Source organism: Equus asinus, chromosome 22, assembly GCF_041296235.1.
Source record: "Equus asinus isolate D_3611 breed Donkey chromosome 22, EquAss-T2T_v2, whole genome shotgun sequence".
Lineage (NCBI taxonomy): Eukaryota > Metazoa > Chordata > Mammalia > Perissodactyla > Equidae > Equus > Equus asinus.
In genome coordinates this window covers 22,179,677-22,200,453 of record NC_091811.1, presented here as the reverse complement: position 1 = coordinate 22,200,453, position 20,777 = coordinate 22,179,677, and the positions used below count along the sequence as shown (strand labels likewise).

The following is a 20,777-nucleotide window of genomic DNA, read 5'->3' as shown; positions in this document are numbered from 1 at the left end:
TAATCAAGACATTGTGGTATTGGTGGAGGGATAGATACAGTAATCAACAGAATAGGATAGAAAACCCAGAAATAAGCCCACACAAGAACAGCCAACTGATTTTTGACAAACCCAGAAAAGACGATTCAACGGAGGAAGACTAGCCTTTTCAATAAGTGGTGCTGGAGCAATTTGGACATCCACGGGCAAAAATGTGAACCTTGACCTAGACATCATACCTTCCACAAAAAATAACTCAAATTTCATGTTTACATTTACCACAGATTTAAATGGAAAACTGAAATGATTAAGCTTTTAGAAGTAGAGGAGAAAATCTCTGGTAAATAGAGACATTAAAAAAGGCCTTCGATATGACACCAAAATCAAGATGATATAAAGAAAAAAATCAATAAATTGGACTTCATCAAAATTCAAAACTCTTACTCTACAAAAGATGCTGTTAAGATGATGAAAAGTCAAGGCATAGACTGGTAAAAAAATCTTTGAAAATTGAAGATGAATGAAGAATTTTTATCTGGAATACGTAAGGAAGTCTCAAAGCTCATCCATAAAGAAATAACCAAATTAGAAAATGAACTAAACCCATAAACAAATGTTTCACCAAATAGGATGCATAGATGGAAAGTAAACATCTGAAAAGATATTCAATACCATTACCCATTAGGAAAATGCAAGTTAAACCCACAATGAGGTATCACCAAGTACTTATTAGAATGGCTAAAATAAAACATAGTGACAATAGCAAATACTGACTAGGATCAAAGGCAACTGTACCACTTATATATTGCTGTGGAAATCTAAAATGGTACAGCCACTTTGGAAAATAGTTTGTCAGTTTCTTATAACTTCACTCTTGCCATTTTCACAGAGTAAAGAAAGCTGCATCTGCACAAAAATCACTTTTTGTATCTATATGAGATGATAGATGTTAACCAAACTTATTATAGCAATCATTTCACAACATGTGGAAGTCAAATCATTATTCTGTACACTTTAAACTTATACAGTGCTGTATATCAATTATATCTCAATAAAACCTGAAAAAATAAAACAAACAAAAAACCCAGAAAATAATGAATGCTGGCAAGGATGTGGAGAAGTTGGAACCATTGTGCACTGCTGCTAAATGTGGAGTGGTGCAGCTGCTGTGGAAAACAGTGTAGTAGTTCCTCAAAATAATAAAATAGAACTAACTGTATAGTACAGCTTTTCCCTACTATGTATCCCAAAGAATCAAAAGTGGTACCTTGAAGAGATGTTCGTACGCTGTGTTCACATTAGCCAAAAGGTAGAGGCAACACAGATGTTCATCTACTGGTGAACGAGTAGGCAAAGTGTAGTGTCCACATACAATGAAATATTACCCAGCATTAAACAGGAAGTAAATTCTGACACATTCTACAACATGGATGAAACTCGAGGATATTATGCTAAGTGAAATAAGCTAGCCACAAACAAACAAATCCTATATGATTCCACTTACATGTGGTATCTCGAGTAGTCAAATTCAGAGAGAAAGAAAGTACAATGGTGGTTGCCAGGAGTTGTGGGGAGGAGAAAATGGGGAATTGTTGTTTAATGGGTATAGAGTTTCAGTTTTGCAAGACAAAATTCTGGAGTTTGGTTGCACAACAATGTGAATATGCTTAACAGTATGGAACTGTATACTTAAAAGTAGTTAAGATAATGAATTTTATATTACATGTATTTTACTACAATTAAAAATTAAATGGACAAAGAAACAGAAGTAGTGAAATATGAATAAGGTGTGTTGATTGCACCAATGTCCCGGGTTTTATACTGTAGTATTTTTTTATATGTTGTTGTGCAAATATGTAAAAAGTTATAGAAGATGCGGAAATCTATGTGGAAATCTGGGTGTAGGATATATGGGATCTCTTTGTACTGTTTTTGCAAGTTCCTGTGAGTCTACCATTATTTCAAAACAAAAAGTAAAAAAAAACCCAACAGCCTAAAGAATTGAAGATATTTGCATTATATATAAGAAAATTACAATAAAAGGATAATTTTATCATAATTTTAAATAAGCTCTTCAATAAAATAAGAAAAAGGCAACGTGAATGTCAAAAAAAATAAAGGCTACTGATATGAATAATCAGTTGCACCTATTGACACAGAAATGTTTATTGCAGCATTATTGGCAGAGAAAGATAAAAAACACTTGAGATGTCTGAGAACAATGGAATAAATGAATGAGCTGTAATATATTTCACACAATAGAATTCTGGACTGAGGTTGAAATGAAGTCTAGATCCACTTGCATCAATGGGTAGAAACTGGAAAACATAATGCTGAATAAAATAGCAGTGTAGATCATGCATAATAATCAATGTCGTTCGGGTATACTTCCACTCTGTATTGTTCATTCATAATTATGTCATGCACATATCAAGATAGAGTAGTATATATGTAGTCATATAAAATATAAAAGTTGTCAACATGTTGTCAAATATAAAATCATGGACAAGGATACACATCAACTTTAAGATGGGGTTGTCCATACAGAGGGAGGATTGTCATGTTATCTTAGGCTCCCTGGCTGTTACAGACCTTCCTTGTTTTTGATATCTTGATGATTTTGAGGAGTACTAGCTAGGCACTTTTTAGAATATCCCTCAATTGAGATTGTTTGATATTTTTCTCATGAGTAGACTATGGTCATAAGTTTTTGGGAGGAAGACCACAGAGGAAGAGTGCCATTTTTCTCACATCATATCAAGAGTACATGCTAGGAATATGACATCACTGTTGATGTTAACTTTGATCACTGAGGTAGTGTTAGTCAGATTTTCCACTGTAAAGGTATTCTTTTTTTCCCCTTCCAGGTGATTAAGTACACACTTAAGGAGACAGGAGTTAGTATCCCACAGCCTTGAGGCAGTAGTATCTACATAGTTTATTTAGAATTCTTCTGCATGGGAGAATTGTCTCATCTCCTTCATTGATTTATTTATTCAATTATTCTACACCATTATGGACTCATGGATATTTATTTTATGCTTTAGTTTATAATCCAATGCTGCTTTATTTCTTCTGTTGCTCAAAGTTTTCCAACTTTGGCCATTGGGAATACTTTTACCTGGCTCCTGTATCCCTTTGACATATCCCCGTTATTTTAAGCACTTCCCTACCTTCTAGCATTACAAAATGCTGCATGTCCATCTTGTTTATTTTCTATCCCTGTCTTAGAATCAGCCATTTCTCCAAATAGCCTCAGTTCCTTTTACTGGGGAATGGAATTACAATCAAAATATGGCCTTTAAGTGAAATTTTTTTTAGCAAAAAACAGTCAAAACAATTTTGAGAAAAGACAAGGTAGGAAAACTGACATTAACTTCAATACTTACCATAGAGTCACAATCATCAAGATAAATGAAGATAGATACTTGGATCAATGGAACAGGATAGTGTATTTAGAAATAAATCCACACATAAGTGATCAATTGATTTTTAACAAAAGTGCCATAATATTTCCATAGAAGAATAGTGTTTCCAAACAGTGGAGCTGGAATAATTATATATTAATGTGCAAAAATTAAAAAAAGGAGCACCAATACTTTGCACCATATACAAAAATTAACTTGAAATGGAGTATAAAATTCAATGTAAACTTAAAGCTTCAAGAAGAATGTGTATGAGAAAAAATTTCAAGCTCATGTTAATTAAAGTTTTCTTAGGACACAAAAATAAATCATGAATGAAAAAATTGATTACACTTTATCAAATTAAGAAACTCTCTTCTAAACTTCTAAAATCTTCTTCTAAGTACAATGTTAAGAAAATGAAAGATAAGAATGAAAGACTGGAAGACAATATTTATAAAACATACGTCTGATTAAATACTGGTACCCAGAATATAGAAACAACTCTCATAACTCAATAATCAGTAAACAAACCAATAAAAACAGGCAAAATATTTGAATCCATACTCTATCTGTCGGTGTCGCAATCCAATGTACACATCAGGACAGATGCAGAGAGGGCTGATGGCCACTCTGAGCGTATTATAACCAGCGTTTCAATATATACATAGCTTACAGCTGTTAAACATACACAGGTGTTCTGGACAATGTAATTAGCGAATGCCAAGAATTCTTAGTGATTTCTCAAGAAGCCCTCCCTTGGCCTCTGTTTTGATATTATCATGTTATTGCTGTGCTCGTATATTTTATCTTGGAGCATGCAAGTCCTCCTAGGCAACAGCCCCTCCTGCTCCCGATATCATCTGTGCCCCTTGCCTATCAATGCCTCGCTTAGGTTGCCTCCCCCTGGAGGTCTTACCCGTCATTGGCTAACTGGCCTTCTCACCTTTGGGTCACAGTTTGTTGAGAAGCCTTTTCCAGTGATTATGAACCCTTCCTGCGTCAGGAGCGGCTACACTATCATAGGAGACTTACGGTTGACAAAAAAACCACATGGAAAGATGGTAAACATCATTGATTTATAAGGGAAATGCAAGTTAAAATCAATTAAATTATACTATACCCTTATTAAAATGGTTTTAAAGACTGACAATATTAAACGTTGGAAGAAACTTGCATACACTGCTGATTTAATGCAAAATGGTACAGCCACTGCAGAGCAGTTTGATAGTTTACCTACTGATATGAAAACTCAGAAGTATGGACTTGCCAGAGAGCACATAGCTATTAGTTGTGGTGCAGGTCTTAAACTCAGATCTGATTCAAGATACTATTCTCTTTGTCATACAATATTGTCCTCCTAAAAAGTAAGAAATTAAACAGAAATATATACACATTTCATACATAATAATGACTTTAATTACTGTCGGCATTAATTTTGACCACAAATGTGCATGATAGTGACTGAAGTTTGCAGGAATACTTACTAAATCTGTGTGAGTTGCAGAAAGAATATATACAGAACTCTGCTTCCTACTGCTCATAGGAAGCACTGATACTCTCTTAACCAACCAGTGCTCATGTCTGGTGTGATTTGGCAGTAGTCATGTGAAAGGAGCAGAAATGGTAGGTCTGAGGTACCTCATTCTCATGCACCCAACATCCAAGCCTCATCTCAGTCAGAGGCTACAAATACATACAGCCTATAGAAACAGTGAAGATATTCCGAAATGAGAGAGAAACTCCAGAACTTCCAAAGGTGTGGTCTTTTATGAAGAAAAATTATCATATTTGTCTTTTGTTTTGTTGTTCTCGTTAGGTAGCAAGATGAGCCATTTTCTTCTCACAAACATAGTACATGAATCTGGAACAGTCAGAAGCAGCCATCCTTGTTGCTGTTAGACTGCCACAGTTTCCATTCTTTGATTCATTCCAATCACTTAACATAAAATAAAAACATATAAATGATGTAAAATATACACTTACTAATGCAGACATAATAAGAGGTATCGGTCCAAAGTCAAGGTGGTATATTTTTTCTTTCCTTATAGAAACTACCCCTTGGTGCCCTAGGCTTTCCTAAAGCATACCATATGAGGAATATAGGCATGAAGTCGAAAAGCCTCCCCCTCTCCATGTGCTCATTTTCTGGACTGAAGTCCTTTGGATGTGTGTGTGTGCGCGCGTGTGTGTGTGTGTGTGTACATATATATCCTATATACGTATGTGCGCATTTTTTTCCTATATACCTTCAGGAATATAAACAAGTATCTGTGATTATAGAGCTTATTAGTGTCTATTCTTGAGACTTACACATTGAGCAAAGGTGGTGAGTTATCTTCCCATGTCCAAGAACTGCTGGTTCCTTTACGGGACAGTCCAATCCAAGAGAAATAGGACAGCTGACTTTGAATAAAATGCTGTAATAAAAGGAACATACTCTGAGTGAAAATCGTCTTAGGTTTCTAAAATGAACTAATAACCTCGTTCAGGATATTTTTATTATTGTGAATAACACAAAGTATAAAGATCAACTTCATCCTGATTCTATTTAAATTAAAAAGTAATAGGATCACAGTTACTGATATTTTAGTAAATACGGAGGCATAAATGAGACAAAATAACACTCTCTTAGTTTAGCTATTTAGATTTAGGGCTGAAATCTCTTAATTTCCTTTCACAACCTGTCTGTAGCTCGAAGATGAGTTGTAAGCAGAGCCTGATTTATGCTTTGGGGTCCAGGTGTGATAACTATGAGATTTATACTAATGTGGCTTTATATATTTTTTTCCACAAGTGCTGTGTTTATTTCTTGTGAAGTGGGCATCCTGAGTAAGTAGTCCTTGCCCATCAGATGAGGTGTTTAAATAGCTGGCTAGAAATTTCTTGATAAGTATCGAACTAACTGATATTCATCTTGTACTTTAATTTTTGCAAAGCATATAAACATATATTGTCTCACTTGATCTTCCTAAATATGTTGGAAAGAAAATATAGCCAGTTCTATTACCTACTCTCCACCTTTTCCACGTGAGGAAACTGATGCTCTAGTTGGTTTAGCCACACAAAATAACATGTGAAAGGGAGTTAAATTGAAGTTTTTCTGACTGTAGATTCTATTTTTCCCCATTTTGCTTTAATTTCCACCTTTAGTTTTAATTTTCTTTTTATTGCCTACTCCTTTGAGTAGATTATGAAAGCTTAGACTCTCTACCCAGAAAAAAAAATACATGTATGCATCTAAAAATTAAAGTTGGCATTCAAACTCAGAGTTTTCACAGATGGCTTTATTTCTTAATGAAAATAATCCTGGAGGAAAGATTAGGACTTGTAGACCCTGAAATTCATTCTTGGTCCCTCTGTTTATCCATAGAACCCAGGTTAAGATTTTGTATGTCAAAAGATGCATTATCAGTGGATCAATCAATAAAAGGATTATTGAATATGACATCTTTTATAATGTTATTCTGAAATTCTATTAGTCTATCAAAAGGCTGACGGTAAACAAGTTAAGGTACAGACACTCATAGGAGAAGCTAAAAGTTCAATGGGCTAACACCTCTCATCTCTTTTCTTATGTTTCTATTATAATTCTGATTGGTATGAGTATAGTTACATCCATATTCCAGAAAAATCTCATAACTATCCATATAAATCATATAGTTCTTATCTATGGAGATTATAAAGGATTTTCTCATTAAAATGTGAATATTGATTTACTTTGAGCAGAGACAGATTTTACATTTGCACCCATATCTGGCTACTTTTAGATATATTTTCATATAAGCTCTTTACCTTGTCTGTAAACAAAATAGGATTTTTAATAAATTTATCCTATCAACAACAATTGCAATTTCCTTTTTTTAACTGAGATATAATTTACAAATAAGATTATATTAGTTTCTAATGTACAACATAATGATTCAGTATTTGTGTATATAGCAACATGATCACCAGCCATTACCATACATGCAATTTTCTATTGGAATAAAAAGGAGGTTAATTCAGGCTCTACAAATATCTTCTTTCTGGATTTAAATTTTGCTTAGTTTTCTTCATGGTTTTCAAGTTCATATTTTTTTAATAGCTACTTCCTAGTTTCCTAGAAAGCAAAGTAAATGGATAATTGAACTAGTACAGAAAACTGAGTGATTCTTAGTGTCTATTAATCTATCTTTGAGAGGATGTTAAAAGATTACCCTTAACCTGAAATGTTAGGATATATTAATTTTTTGCAGGAATAGCGGTGAATTATTTCTATATTCAAAGCATGACATAACGGTAAGGATTATGAAATATTTAGTTCAGTTTTCTTTGGAAGCTAGTATGAGTTAAAAGTAAATATAAATTGGAATTAATTGATCTTCAATTTTAAATTCAGAGAGTTTTTCCTCTTATTTCAAGCTCAGTGGTAATGTTGTATTTCCTGATTTTGTTTAGAGGCATAATAACTTTACTCAGAGATGCTGAAGCTGTTTCTATAAATTCTCCATATAAGATACATAATTTTCCTTGACAAACTATGATATATTTTCATGATAATTTTTTTCTAATTGCTTTATGTTTGACTTTACATTTGCTATACTGCAGAAATTCTAATTGTGGCTGGATTAGATGAACTAAGTAAAATTCTAATTTCATTTCTACCAGTATTTCTCACTTTAACATAAACACTCTTTGGATCTGTGTCAACTTGCAACTGCAAATATGCCCAAACACTCAAATATTGTTAAGCATTAAGATTTAGCTAACAACTAGACAAATATGGGGTGAGACGGAAACCAGAAAATATACATCACCAGTTCTTTTTCATCTTCTATCTTAAGAAGTGTGGAGTCCATTTTCTTGCAGACCTTCTTACTCTCTTCAAAGTTCTTCAAATCATGTGAAAAATGATAACATTTCTTTCCACAACATGACCATTTAGTTTCACATGTGCTACTTTCACTTCCTTGAAAACAAAAGACATTCCCCGCAGACCACTCAGTGCGTATCCTGAGAGCAATGCTGTGGGACTGAGATTGATGAATCCTGCATAGTTCTTCTCATTTACTTTACGAGACTGATGGGCTTCCTTTGTGGTTTCTGAAAAGACCCTTGATCTGCGAAGAGGGTCAGATTTATATCTCTCCAAATCTATGCACAATATTATTAAAAATTTCTAACAAGATTGATACATGCCCTCACAACCTCTATTTATTTTTTTTTTTTAAGATTGGTACCTGAGCTAACAACTGTTGCCAATCTTCCTTTTTTTTTTTCTGCTTTATCTCCCCAACCCTCCCCCCCGACACATAGTTGTATATCTTAGTTGCAGGTCCTTCTAGTTTTGGCATGTGGGACGCTGCCTCGATGTGACCTGCCGAGCAGTGCCATTTCCGCGCCCAGGATCCCAAGCAGCGAAACCCTGGGCCACCACAGCAGAAGAGGCGAACGCAATTGCTCAGCCATGGGGCGGCCCCTGCAATCTCTATTAAAAAGACTTCACAATGGGAAGCAGCTTCTTAGTATTCTCCAGATTGAGTAAAATCTATAGTTATAAAGCAGATCTTAAGTTAATACCTTATTTGCAAACTCATACTAACGGGTATAATAATGATTAGAGAATATGACAAAGGAGATCTGGGGTTTTTGAGAAAAAGTATTGTTTTGAGAAATGGTGATATAAAAGGATATAACCACACATACAGAAACATCTAACCTCTGAGAAAGTCTGAGTTTTTTTTTAATTAAGTAAGAAAAAATGTAGGACTCCGTGATCAGTCTATTAGAAAAAAGCAATTTGAGCAGGATATCAGGAGATAGAGGGAAACAGAGAAGAGATAGGTTGGTCTCAGTCTTCAATCCATATCTGCATACCTCTGTTAAGTGGTTCCTCTTTGACTGCCGTGTTTTTAAATGTGGAATTGTCTTTTTGTGTTACATTGTCCCATGGAGTATTCTTTGGTAGGTCCGTCTGACGACCCTGGAAAACTTTACTCTACAGTATTAACTTGAGGAAGACATAACATGGAACTGAATAAAAGGCAGTATTTTAACTTACAATATGTCAGTTACTGTTGAGGAGTAAGAACCATTTTTATTCTGGTGCTTTTTAAGCATCTTTTTCTGCATACGATTTCCACACTTGTTGAAAATACGTTAATTAATGACAAGACATCTTCCTGGATCTTGATGATACATCAGTGAAAACTGGAAGGCTTCTGTCCTCAAGAAACTCACTCATTGTAATGTGGAGAGTATGGAATTAGAGTATAACATGACGAGTGATATAACAAAGGTAATCGAGAGTCACTGTTAGAACTCAGAAGAGGGTAAACCTATTTAATGTAAATTCTGGAATAGTGTGACAAGTCAGCAAGATTTCACATAGTAGTGTTAATCTTAAATTTACTTTTTGTTTATGGATGAGAAAGAGGTAGGAAAGTGAAAAGAACAGACAGTAAAATTCTAGATTTCTGCAACCAGTTTTCCAAAATAGTAAAATAGAGAGCCCATGACATATTAGCGTAGTCCAAAGTTAGTCAGTATATCCAGAAGTTAGGTTATGTAAAAGGGATTTTAGGGAGATAAGGGTGTAAATGAAAACAAAATCAACGTAATTTAAAAACCTTACATATTTGCTAAAGTATTTGAATTTCAAGATAAGACATGCAGTCTCAACATTTTTAATTTCCACACCAATACACATGAGAAATATCAGTAATATTCAACATTCTGCTAGTGATTGTAATGGGCCTAACCGTTATAAAGTCTGCTTCACTACCCAAAACTTATTATCCCTTAAGAAGCATTGATATGGAGGTTGTTCAGCTTTCCAAAGCTACTCAACAGTAAAGCCAAATGATCAGATTCTAAACATCACTTCATTGCTAGGCAGAGCATGAAGAGAAGTGCAAAGATACTGGAATCATGAAGAATAATTCAGAGGCACAATTCCTTTCCTGAGATCTTGTCTATTCTGCAATCCTACAGCTACAACATTGCTGGGTATATACTTGGATATTAACAGTCACTTCAAACTCAAAAGATTTTATACAGCTCCATGTTTTTTTACAAAACAGTGTAATATCCATTGCATTTTTTTATATTTTCATTTAAGCCACCACAATCTACATAAGAGGACCCCAAAATTTGGATTTAAAATTTGATTTATCCTTCTCCCTTAACTCTCACAGCTAATCAGGCATAAAATCATCATTTATTTCTCCATAAATATCCATAGTTCTTCCCATTTATCCATTTACATTTCTTCCTTAGGTAAAAATAGTCTTATTTTTTGTATGATAAACATTTTCTGAATGGTTCAATTATTAATCTACCTATGAGGAATATTACTATTCTTCTGCAGAAATCTATTATAAAAATTTCCATAAATGGTTAGTAGGTTTAGTTTTTATTGTTTTTGTGTTTCGATTATAAAATGGTAAAAGCAGTATTTGAGTGCTTACAATGTGACACAAATTGTTCTTAATACTTTACTATATGAATTATGTAATATTTGCAATAACATAGAATGTTGTTCCTAGATATATGATAAAAATATCTTAATTTATTAATTTTTTCAATGAATTTTTTATTGTGGTTAGCCATGTATCTCCCAGTAGTTTTTATTATTACAAGAAAATAATTTTCTATTAGGGCCCCTTAAAATGTTGATGATAAATGCTTATATCTTTAAGTTAATATCACATTTATCAGAATGTGTCCTTTAAAGAGAATAGTTCATGGCTTATATGTAATATATTACTTATTTTTAAGAAGAAATAGATATATTTTAATAAGTATATAAATCATTTTTAAAATTAAAAAAGCCCCTTTTAAAACTTAAACTCTTATTAAGCACTGCTTTGTAAATGCCAGTCTTTTATGTACCATATGATAATTTTTCCTATACTTGCCCTCCCTCATTTCATATAATTATTTAGGCAATATTTTACATCAACTCTTTTTTGACTTAAAGAAAAAATTTCTATCATCACCACAAATGAAGTTATTTTTTACCATAATGAATTACAAGTAGCCTGTAACTATTAGAAAATAAATTACATCAATCTATCTCCTAAGCTCTTCAAGTTAAGGCTGAATGCACCACATTTTTTAAACAGATAGAACTATAATCTATTTAATAAATTACAGTGTTTAAAAACATTAAATAAAAACTAATATTGGTATGAAGTTCATCCTCTTCAAGCCTGAAGAGAAAAAAAATGAAAAAATATATTACATGGAAATTCTTTTATGTATGCACTAATTAATGGGGAATAATAGGCTGGAATTATGACAGTGCCTTGAGGCACTCTGATTATAGAACTTGAGTAGTCCTAAGGTTGTTCTTTGCCTTCTTCTCTCTTTGAGGTAAGATCCAAATGAATCTCACACAAATACTGCAGAACCGCTTGTCTCAGAGTTGATGTAACATGTCAGATGTAAGACTGAGAGCTGCAAAATATATTTCAATCCAGAAAATGTTGAATAAGCATCCATTATGTGTAAGATATCATGAAAAGTGTTGTGGCTAGGGAAAATACAGATTTTAACTTCTAAAGAGCATATTAAAAATACACAAAGCAGAGTGCCCCTTCCAGAATGGTGGCATGATAAGCTCAGTGGAACTGCTCCTCAGAAAAATAACCACAACTGATAAAACAACCATTATAAAAAAATCAATCTTTTAAAGTCCTTGGAACTCGTCTTATGGGCATATGTGAAATTAGGAAACATTTATTCAGGAAAATATGCTAAATCTTGATAAGAACAGTGAGCATCTGTGGCACTTGAGCCATGACCTGTTCACCTCTCCCCACCTGAGCTCAGCATTATGGATGATCCACTATAAGTGAGTATGGCCAGGAGGAATAGGCTCCTTCTCTGCCCAGCCTCCAGTCTATAGTATCTCTACATAGATATCATAGTCTGAGGCTATGGTATCTCTCCTGGATGGACAGGCTACCAACATTTCTTATCCTTCTCAGCTCCATATCGCACAGGCTAAATTCCAGACAAATGTGGCTATGAGATTGGGGTTCCTTTCCTCCACCCAGTCCATACTTACAGAGTAGAGATACTCCCCCAGCTGAAGCAGACCAAGAATATTGCAATATTGATTGGCTCTCATCACAGCTCATTAATGGGAGAAGATTTCTGCCCAGAAGAGGCAAGTCAAGAAGACCAGAGGTTACCATCCCTCCACCCAGGACCTGGCTCATAAAGCAAGGGTGTTACTCAGAGAAGTGAGATACTGGCCCTGCTCCCAGTTCCTGAGAGTAGCTCACAGATTTTTTCCAGGGAAAAAGGAATGCCATAAGAATATAGAGCTCCAAGTTTTTCCCCAAAGGAACCGACTTTATTTGACCAGAGAGTTCAAGCCTAAGGATGCTCCTGAAAACAATGGAGATTGAGCAGGGGACCGGTAAGCAATTAAGAGGAGGTTTGTAGCTCCGTGAAAGCAATAATCCTAAATGCAGGTCAGTCAGTTTACCAGAAAACCAAGGAAAGAGATTGCTAAGAAAAGCCTTTTTGGGGTCAGTACAAATGTCAAATATTTGCCTAAAAAACTACCTTGAAAAAGGATGTGTATGAAATTGGATTAAGCTGTGGACAAGTTTATTCCCTAGGACACTGTCAAAAATGAGCAATCAGCCAGCAATTAGTAGGGTCTAACACATGGGTGTGATACCAACTGAGGCAGATGTCTTAAAAGAGATCAGGGAAAGAGACAGCCAAAGAAAATCATGCTAAAATCATTGTCATCTCTGGGTGACTGTGCACATGCCCAAGGCTGTATCTTCTCTTAAAAGACCGAATGCCTTCTTCCTAAGATCAGGAACAAAATGAAGATGTGCACTTTCATCTCTTCTGTTCAACATCATACTTGAGGTTCTAGTTAGTTAGATTATTCAAGAATATGATGTAAAATTATCCAGATTAGAAGTAGAAGTAAAACTATATTTATAGATGATATGATATTGTGTGTAGAAAATCTGAAGCAATCCACTGAAAACCTACTTGAACTAACGAACAAATTCCTCAAGTTTGCATAGTATAAAAGCCAAATGCAGAAATCAACTGTATTTCTATATACAAGCAATAAACAATCTGAAATTAGAATTAAAAAAATCCATTTATAATAGCAGCAAAAAGAATAAAATACTCAGGAATAAATTTAACAAGAGTAAAACATATGCTCTAAAAACTAAAAATCATTATGGTAAAATTAAAGACCTCAACATAGTCATGCACAGCATAACAATGTTTTGATCAACAGTGGATTGCATACACAATGGTGGTCCCATAAGATTAGTACCATATGGCCTACATGTGTGGTAGGGTATACCATCTAGGTTTGTGTAAGTACGCACAAATGGTGTTCGCACAATTATCAAATTGCCTAACAGCACATTTCTCAGAACATATTGCTGTTGTTAAGCTATGCATGACTGTAAAAGAAAAAATACCCCATATTTAAATTTCATCATGAAAAATTAACTCAAAATGGATCAAACATATAAATGTAAGAGCTAAATGTATAAAATTCTTAGAAGATAACATAGGCATAAATTCTTGCGATCCCAGATTAGTCAATTGTTTCTTACATATGACACCTAAACCACAAGCAACCAAAGCAAAAATAGATAAATTGGACTTCATCAAAATTAAAAACTTTTGTGCATCAAAGGTTACTATCAAGAGAGTTAGAAGATAACTCAAGTGATGGGAGAAAATGTTTGCAAATCATATATCTGATAAGGGATTAATATATAGATTAATTATATCCACACAATGAAATATTTTTTGGCAATAAGAAAAGAATACTGTACGGATATATTACATCAGGAATAAACCTTGAAACGTTATGTTAAGTGAAAGAAGCCAGTAGCAAAAGACCATATGTTATATAATTCAATTTTTATGAAATGTCCAGCACAGGAAAATCTATAAGGCAGAAAATAGATGAGTGGTTGTTTCAGGCTGGCAAATTTGGAGGGAAATGGGAAGCAACCGCTGATGAGTATGGAGTCTCTCTTTGAGATAATGAAAATGTTCTATTATTGATTATAGTTATGGTTGTACAACGCTGAATACACTAGAAGCCTTTGAATTTTACATTGTGAATCAGCGTTTTCTATGGTAGGAGAATTATATTTCAATAAAGGTCACATACATACAAACATACATACATACACATACACACACAATTCAAAGAGTTTGGTTTGCAAACCAGGAAGCTTGGAGCCAAGGCTCAGCTGTGTCATTAAACGAGATGGTGTTCTTTTAAAAAATATACACAGAGAACTCTAAACACTCAACTGACTGCAGCTGACTGTAACTTCCTTTGATACAAGACTTGTTAGGTACTAATTTATTTTTGAATCACCTGCAGTGTCTAACGTGAAGTGAAAATGATCTAGAGCAGTAGCTCTCAACTGGGGCCAATTTTACCCTCCAGGGGACATTGGCAATATCTGGAGACATTTTGGATATAATGACAATGCTCTAGTGAGCAGAGGGTAGGGGTGCTGCTAAATATCCTATGAAGCACACAGGACAGCATCTCCAGAAAACAATCATCCCACTGAAATGGCAATAGTGCTGAGATTTAGAAACCATGATCTAGGGGAAAAAAAATGGGGGATGAAAATAATAAAACTTCATAGAGTGGGTTTTAGAAAGAGAGAACTGACATCTGGTTAGGGAATTAGAAAATATCTCACGGAGGATTTAGAAAAATCATCCATGTCCTATAAGATGGGTCTTGAGGGATAGGTACAATTTCCATAGGCAGAGACAGGCTAGATGAGGAAGGCTGTCCAGGTGAAGGGAACAGAATAAACAAGCATTTTGGACTAGAGAAACTTAGAGAAAATGCAGGGAACAGAAAATGATCTAGAATTATTATTATTTTTTTTATTTGAGGATGACTAGCCCTGAGCTAACTGCTGCCAATCCTCTTCTTTTTGCTGAGGAATCCTAGCCCTTGGCTAACATCCGTGCTCATCTTCCTCTACTTTATATGTGGGACACCTACCACAGCATGGTGTGCCAAGCAGTGCCATGTCCGCACCAGGATCCGAACTGGCAAACCCGGGGCGGCCGAAGTGGAAGGTGAAAACTTAACTGCTGCACCACCGGGCTGGCCCCTGATCTAAAATTATTGAAGCCGATTGGGACACAGGGAGTAAAGTTTAAAATTATTTGGTCGAAATGAGATGATGATCCATGAACTCAAATATGAAAGTGGGGGAATTTTAACATAATTCAGTAGAGCACGAAAATTCGTTAATGCTTTCTCAGTATTTTGATGGCATGATCAGAGATATATTTGAGAAGTTTATTTGGCAATTTCATAGGATTTTTAAAGTCTGTTGACTTTAGGATAAATTAAGAGACGCCTGTAATAGTACAGGAGAAGAGTATTGTGGGCTTATATTAGACGTTTATGAGAATAAACAATTAAAAAAGTATATTTGAGCTGCAGAATGGAGGTCTGAAGGTAGAACCAAAAGCTCATTGAAAGACAGTGTCAGAGGAGAGAGAAAACGATCACATAGCATTATCCACCATCAATAAAACCTTAAATATAGACTTTCCTGGAAATATCCTGAATATGATTAGGCTTTATAAGTAAAGAAGACATGGGAAACTTTTGAGGAACTTGGTAAATGGTGAAGTGATTACATTAATGGTGAAGGTGGAAGGGATTCCTGGGTAGAACTGGAGATCATAGCTCTGGAAGTAGTAGGAAAGGAAGACTAATAAAAATAGCAATTCCTAAAGGAGAAGATCTTTGGTTCAGGCCACAGATCTTGTTTAACTTACCCCTATATCCCAAGACTCCAGTTGTTAAAAGAAGACAAACACAAAAGATTCCAAGAATCACTACAGTGAGACACCAGGCAAGTGGAACCGAAGACCCTGCCCAGAGAGAAAGAGAGAAGGAGAAGATCAGCAGAGAAAAGACTAAATTAAAGAGCAGGATTTAGAGGGAGACTTTCCCATAAATTCAAGACTCTAACTCTTGAATGTCTTCAAATTTAAAATTATGAATTGAAAGGGATATTGACCGATTTGAAACAGTGAACTGAGAGTTAGCTGCCTAGGTTCTGCTCTCTATTCTGTTACCACGTATCTCTTAGGGAAGTCACTTATTTTAATTTTACCAAAATAAACCCCTGATTCATCTCAATGAGTTACGAATACAAAGTGGAATATTAGGTATATGAATTTGGCTTTAAAAATGTGAATATACTTCTAAAATATATTTGTATAAATCACTTTCATTGACCCACAATCAAAAGCTATTATTTTGTAAATATCATATGCTTGCATACATCTATAAACATCCACAATATTCTCGTTGGAGCCTCACTACTGTTCTTCAGCATTGGGAATAGCCACAGATATTGCACAGAATAAATTATAAACACAAATATGTATCAAATAATGTTAATCAAATAATGTTTCTTGAGACTTCATAGAATGAGTAAATAGTGACATCAGGAGATTCACAATTGTTTAAAAACAAACTGAAAAGAAATAATTTTCCTGCTTGACTTTCTCAGTTATGAATCTATGTATATAGCACCCAAGTTACATTAATTCTCTGGAATATACTAAACATGGGTATTTCATTTTCAACACTGCTTTTCCGTTTATCTTACTTTACTTGAATCACATACACATAGGCTAAGCAAACGAAGGACAGGGAAGCTAGGTCCTTTGCATAAATTCTACCTTTTGCTTTAGATGGTTCAGTTCTCGTTATCTTTGTCGGATTGGAGTTCAAAGTACATGTTTTCACTTCTGAGTAAATAAGCTGCTCTTTTATCTCTGGAGATTAAAACAGAGATGCAGTTACCATTTCATGTTCATACCGTTTATCAGAAAGCATTTAGGTTATGAATTTGCACAAAGAGAGTTGGCAGAATAAGATATTTTCCAAATCAAGGAGATCTATGTAATGGTTTTATTCTTATTATGTAAAGTCCATCAGGCGAATATTTTAAACGACAAAATCTTGAAAATAAGTTATAATGTTTCATTTGCCAATTATAATGAAATTCTTTGGAGAAATTATTTGACAAGAAGCAGAAAATAATATCGGGATTCAGTAGGGACTGGGAAAAAAATACTCACTTTCTTTTTGCATCTGCTTCTTGGAAGGATGATGTTTCACCTCTGCATATGTTATATGTTTTGCATTCATCTCTGAAAAATTTCAAAAGACACACAAATTAATTTTTTTTTAAAAAAACTAAGTTTTCAGGGGCCAGCCCAGTGGTACAATGGTTAAGTTCACACGTTCCGCATTGCTGGCCCAGGGTTCACCTGTTTGGATCCCGGGTGCGGACCTACACACTGCTTGTTGAGCCTACTGTGGCAGGCATCCCACATATAAAGTAGAGGAAGATGGGCACAGATATTAGCTCAGGGCCAGTCTTCCTCAGCAAAAAAGAGGAAGATTGGCTGCATATGTTAGCTCAGGGCTAATCTTCCTCAAAAAAAACAAAACTAAGTTTTCAGCTTCTATCTTTTCTGAGTTCTCAGTATATTATTGAAATCAGTTTTTCGTGCCAAATAACTACTGATATATGATTTTGCTTTGCAATTTTCTTCCAGGAAAGAGTTTTGCCTCAGATCATTTTCTTTCCCATTGTTGAAATTATCAGTTATCAACATTCTCTTTAGTTGCTGGGTATCAGCATTCCACTTACTACCTGGAGTTCTCCAAATGTGGTATTTAATTCTAAAAGGGTAACAATGCTATGATCTATGAAATATTTATAATACACTTAAGATTTTTCTTTATCCAGAAAAAGACAGGAAAATTTTTGTGAATCAGCAGAGATAAATAGTGTTACATAATGGGTTATCTAAAATTTCTCTTTCATGAGCTCTCCTGATATTTTTTCTATTTATCTTTACTCTTTTTTCTTTTTTTTTCACTAAAGACAATTCGCTTCTCATAATCTCATAAAGGATTGTTGCTACCTCTTTCAACATGTTGTTTAAAATGAATACCCTGCAATTAGGCCTTAAATTGGCTTCATTGTACTCCTGTGGGATGTGTTGTGTTATGCCCATAATATTTGAAGGAGTAAGTTAAAAGCAACCAATTTTACCTGAAAACTTTTGAAAAGTTAATTAATTTGTTTCAGGTACTTTAAATGTTAGTTTTATAATCAAAGAAATTTATATTGAATAGAATTCTGATTACATAAAAAGGTCTTAATCTCAATAGATTGCTAGTGTATCATCAAATTAAACAGTTTTTAGATATTTTCATCTCCGCAGAGAATTAAGCTCCGTTGCTATCTTTTAGAATGTGATTAAAAACATACTTGCCTCTGTTTGTTCATAATATTTACTTATAAATTTTAAAAAAGATAACATGATTGTAAAGAAATACATTACGATGCCTTTAAAAATCCTTTATGCAGTCTGGAATATATCAGGAATATGACATAAATAAGCAAGGCCTAGATGTGTATGTGAAATAGGGATATTAATATAGAGACAAGAAAAAATAATCATTGATTAAATAATTATTTAATTACTCAGATTCTGCCCTCATTGATGTGAACCTTTGCTCTACTACCTCATTGGTTAATCAAAGAGATATATTGAAATATTCCTAGTAAAACTATCAATTAAATTCAATCATAAATCATTGAAAATTATAGGAGGTAATTCAACTTGTAAAATGATTTTCAAACCTGAATTCATCAGCTCATTTGCCCGCAAGATTAAATTTATAAGACTGTCTTTAAAAATCTTTACTCTTTGTGCTCTGTACCCAATTGAGTAATAACTATGAGATGGGCTGAGAGCGATAACTAAGATATAGCTGGTGATACCTGTGTGAGTTCAGTAGAGTTCCTGTTGGCAATGGAGTCTGGTCCAAATAGAAGAAGTAAGTCTCAGTAGGCAGATGGAATAGATGTGTGTGAGCTGGAACACAACTCGATTCTTCTGGGCTCTATATCTCATCTGTTCTTGTTATTCAAGAGGCCTCAGTATTTGTCAGCTACTCGTGAAGATGTGAGAAAGCAGCTCATAGTTCAGCTTCAGGCTTCATTGTTTGCATCTTTTACTGTGGAGGTAGGTAATTTTTTAACAGAGGAGATGACTGGGCAAAATAATTTAAAGGGCCATGCCCATTTTGCACAGAATCCAAACATTGCACATTAAAAAAAAAAAGAAAAGACCATCTTCAGCACTATGACCACCACGACTAAATACTAACATTCTAAATATAATCCATATAACAGACACTAATGTTTTGGGTTCTAAACAGAAGCTATACTAATGAGATACTTAAATCCATCTTCTAAACTACACTAGTATTAGGTAAGTGAAAATACATGAATGCTATTTGTCCATCATTCCCACATCTATCTGAAGGAAATTTTGAATAATAAAGTTTTAAGGTCTTAAGGTTTATTAGGTTGAGAGCCACTCAATCCCTGTTTGCTTTAAAAAACATCTAAATTCAATTACTGTATTCTTCAAAACACTTTTTTTCCACAACATTATCCTTTTACTTGTTTGCCAGTTCATCCCAGCATAAATATAGAGTATACTGGAACTAAACCTCAGGGTTTGATGATTTTCAGTTCTCTTCCCCTCCAGTCTATATTCTCATTATAAAGAACAGAAATATGTTAGCTTCCTCCTCAGTTGTCTTATGTAGCATTTCCCATAGAATAATAGTAAAGGATGAGAATGCATTTGAAATGTATGAATGTCAATTCACTAGGAAAAGATTGAAATAGCTTTATCTGCTTTTACCAGTCAATAATAATTAAAAAGCACAGTTAGTAAAGTAATGTATTTCAATTATGGATTTCATTTACACAGAAAAATATTCGGGAGTGGCACATTTGCAAAATTTTCAATTCAGTTCTAGTATGGAGAAATGCTATCTAAAGGAAAATCTATCTTGACATAAAAACAAGTTTTCACAGAAATTTTCAAACAGAGTGTAATCAAAGGATAACCTTAGGTAGTCTCTGAAAAAGGAATGCTTATTTATATTCTGGCTATGTTTTCTTATTCATTCTCATTTTTGCTCTGCCCTCTCCAACTGCTACATACCTCATCCAAAACAGCCATCTGGAAGCTCAACACTGAAGACCACTGTGACTGGAATATTAGACTCTGAAATTATTTGCTTAAGCCTTAACTTCTCACATTTGCAAGTCCATCAAATGTTTCCATTTTTTCCTAGTCACTACTTTCTTCATTTACTCAAAAAGTCAATTCTCTGACCCACTTCTGGATCATTTTTCTTTTCGTTATACCTTTTTTTATAGCAATTTATCTTTTTTAATCAATGATGTACTATAACAATTGTTTTCATCATGAAACACATGTGCCCCACTATTTGTAAAT

At 34.3% G+C, this 20,777-nt stretch overlaps 1 protein-coding gene across 1 annotated transcript; it reads right to left on the bottom strand.

Annotated features, from left to right (window-relative positions):
* Positions 1–4,641: 4,641 nt before the first annotated feature.
* LOC139041593 (C-type lectin domain family 9 member A-like) lies at positions 4,642–19,442 on the bottom strand. The gene is made up of 8 exons (XM_070494731.1): positions 19,241–19,442; positions 17,520–17,591; positions 17,118–17,213; positions 16,203–16,298; positions 9,243–9,356; positions 8,183–8,334; positions 5,697–5,803; positions 4,642–5,322 (listed from the first exon to the last, which is right to left on the bottom strand). Exons 2-8 carry the CDS (start codon positions 17,587–17,589, stop codon positions 5,199–5,201), a joined length of 759 nt encoding a protein of 252 aa, XP_070350832.1. The 5' UTR covers positions 17,590–17,591; positions 19,241–19,442; the 3' UTR covers positions 4,642–5,198.
* Positions 19,443–20,777: the final 1,335 nt, after the last annotated feature.

What these genes read in the sequence shown, in the direction of transcription:
- LOC139041593 (XM_070494731.1), bottom strand. Translation starts at nt 17,589, where the DNA reads ATGAATGCAAAACATATAACATATGCAGAGGTGAAACATCATCCTTCC. An exon ending in TAGAAGATGAAAAAGAACTG is followed by an intron (nt 5,804 to 8,182) that starts GTGATGTATATT and finishes CTTTTATTACAG; the next exon opens with CATTTTATTCAAAGTCAGCT. An exon ending in TCACCACCTTTGCTCAATGT is followed by an intron (nt 5,323 to 5,696) that starts GTAAGTCTCAAG and finishes TTTTATGTTAAG; the next exon opens with TGATTGGAATGAATCAAAGA.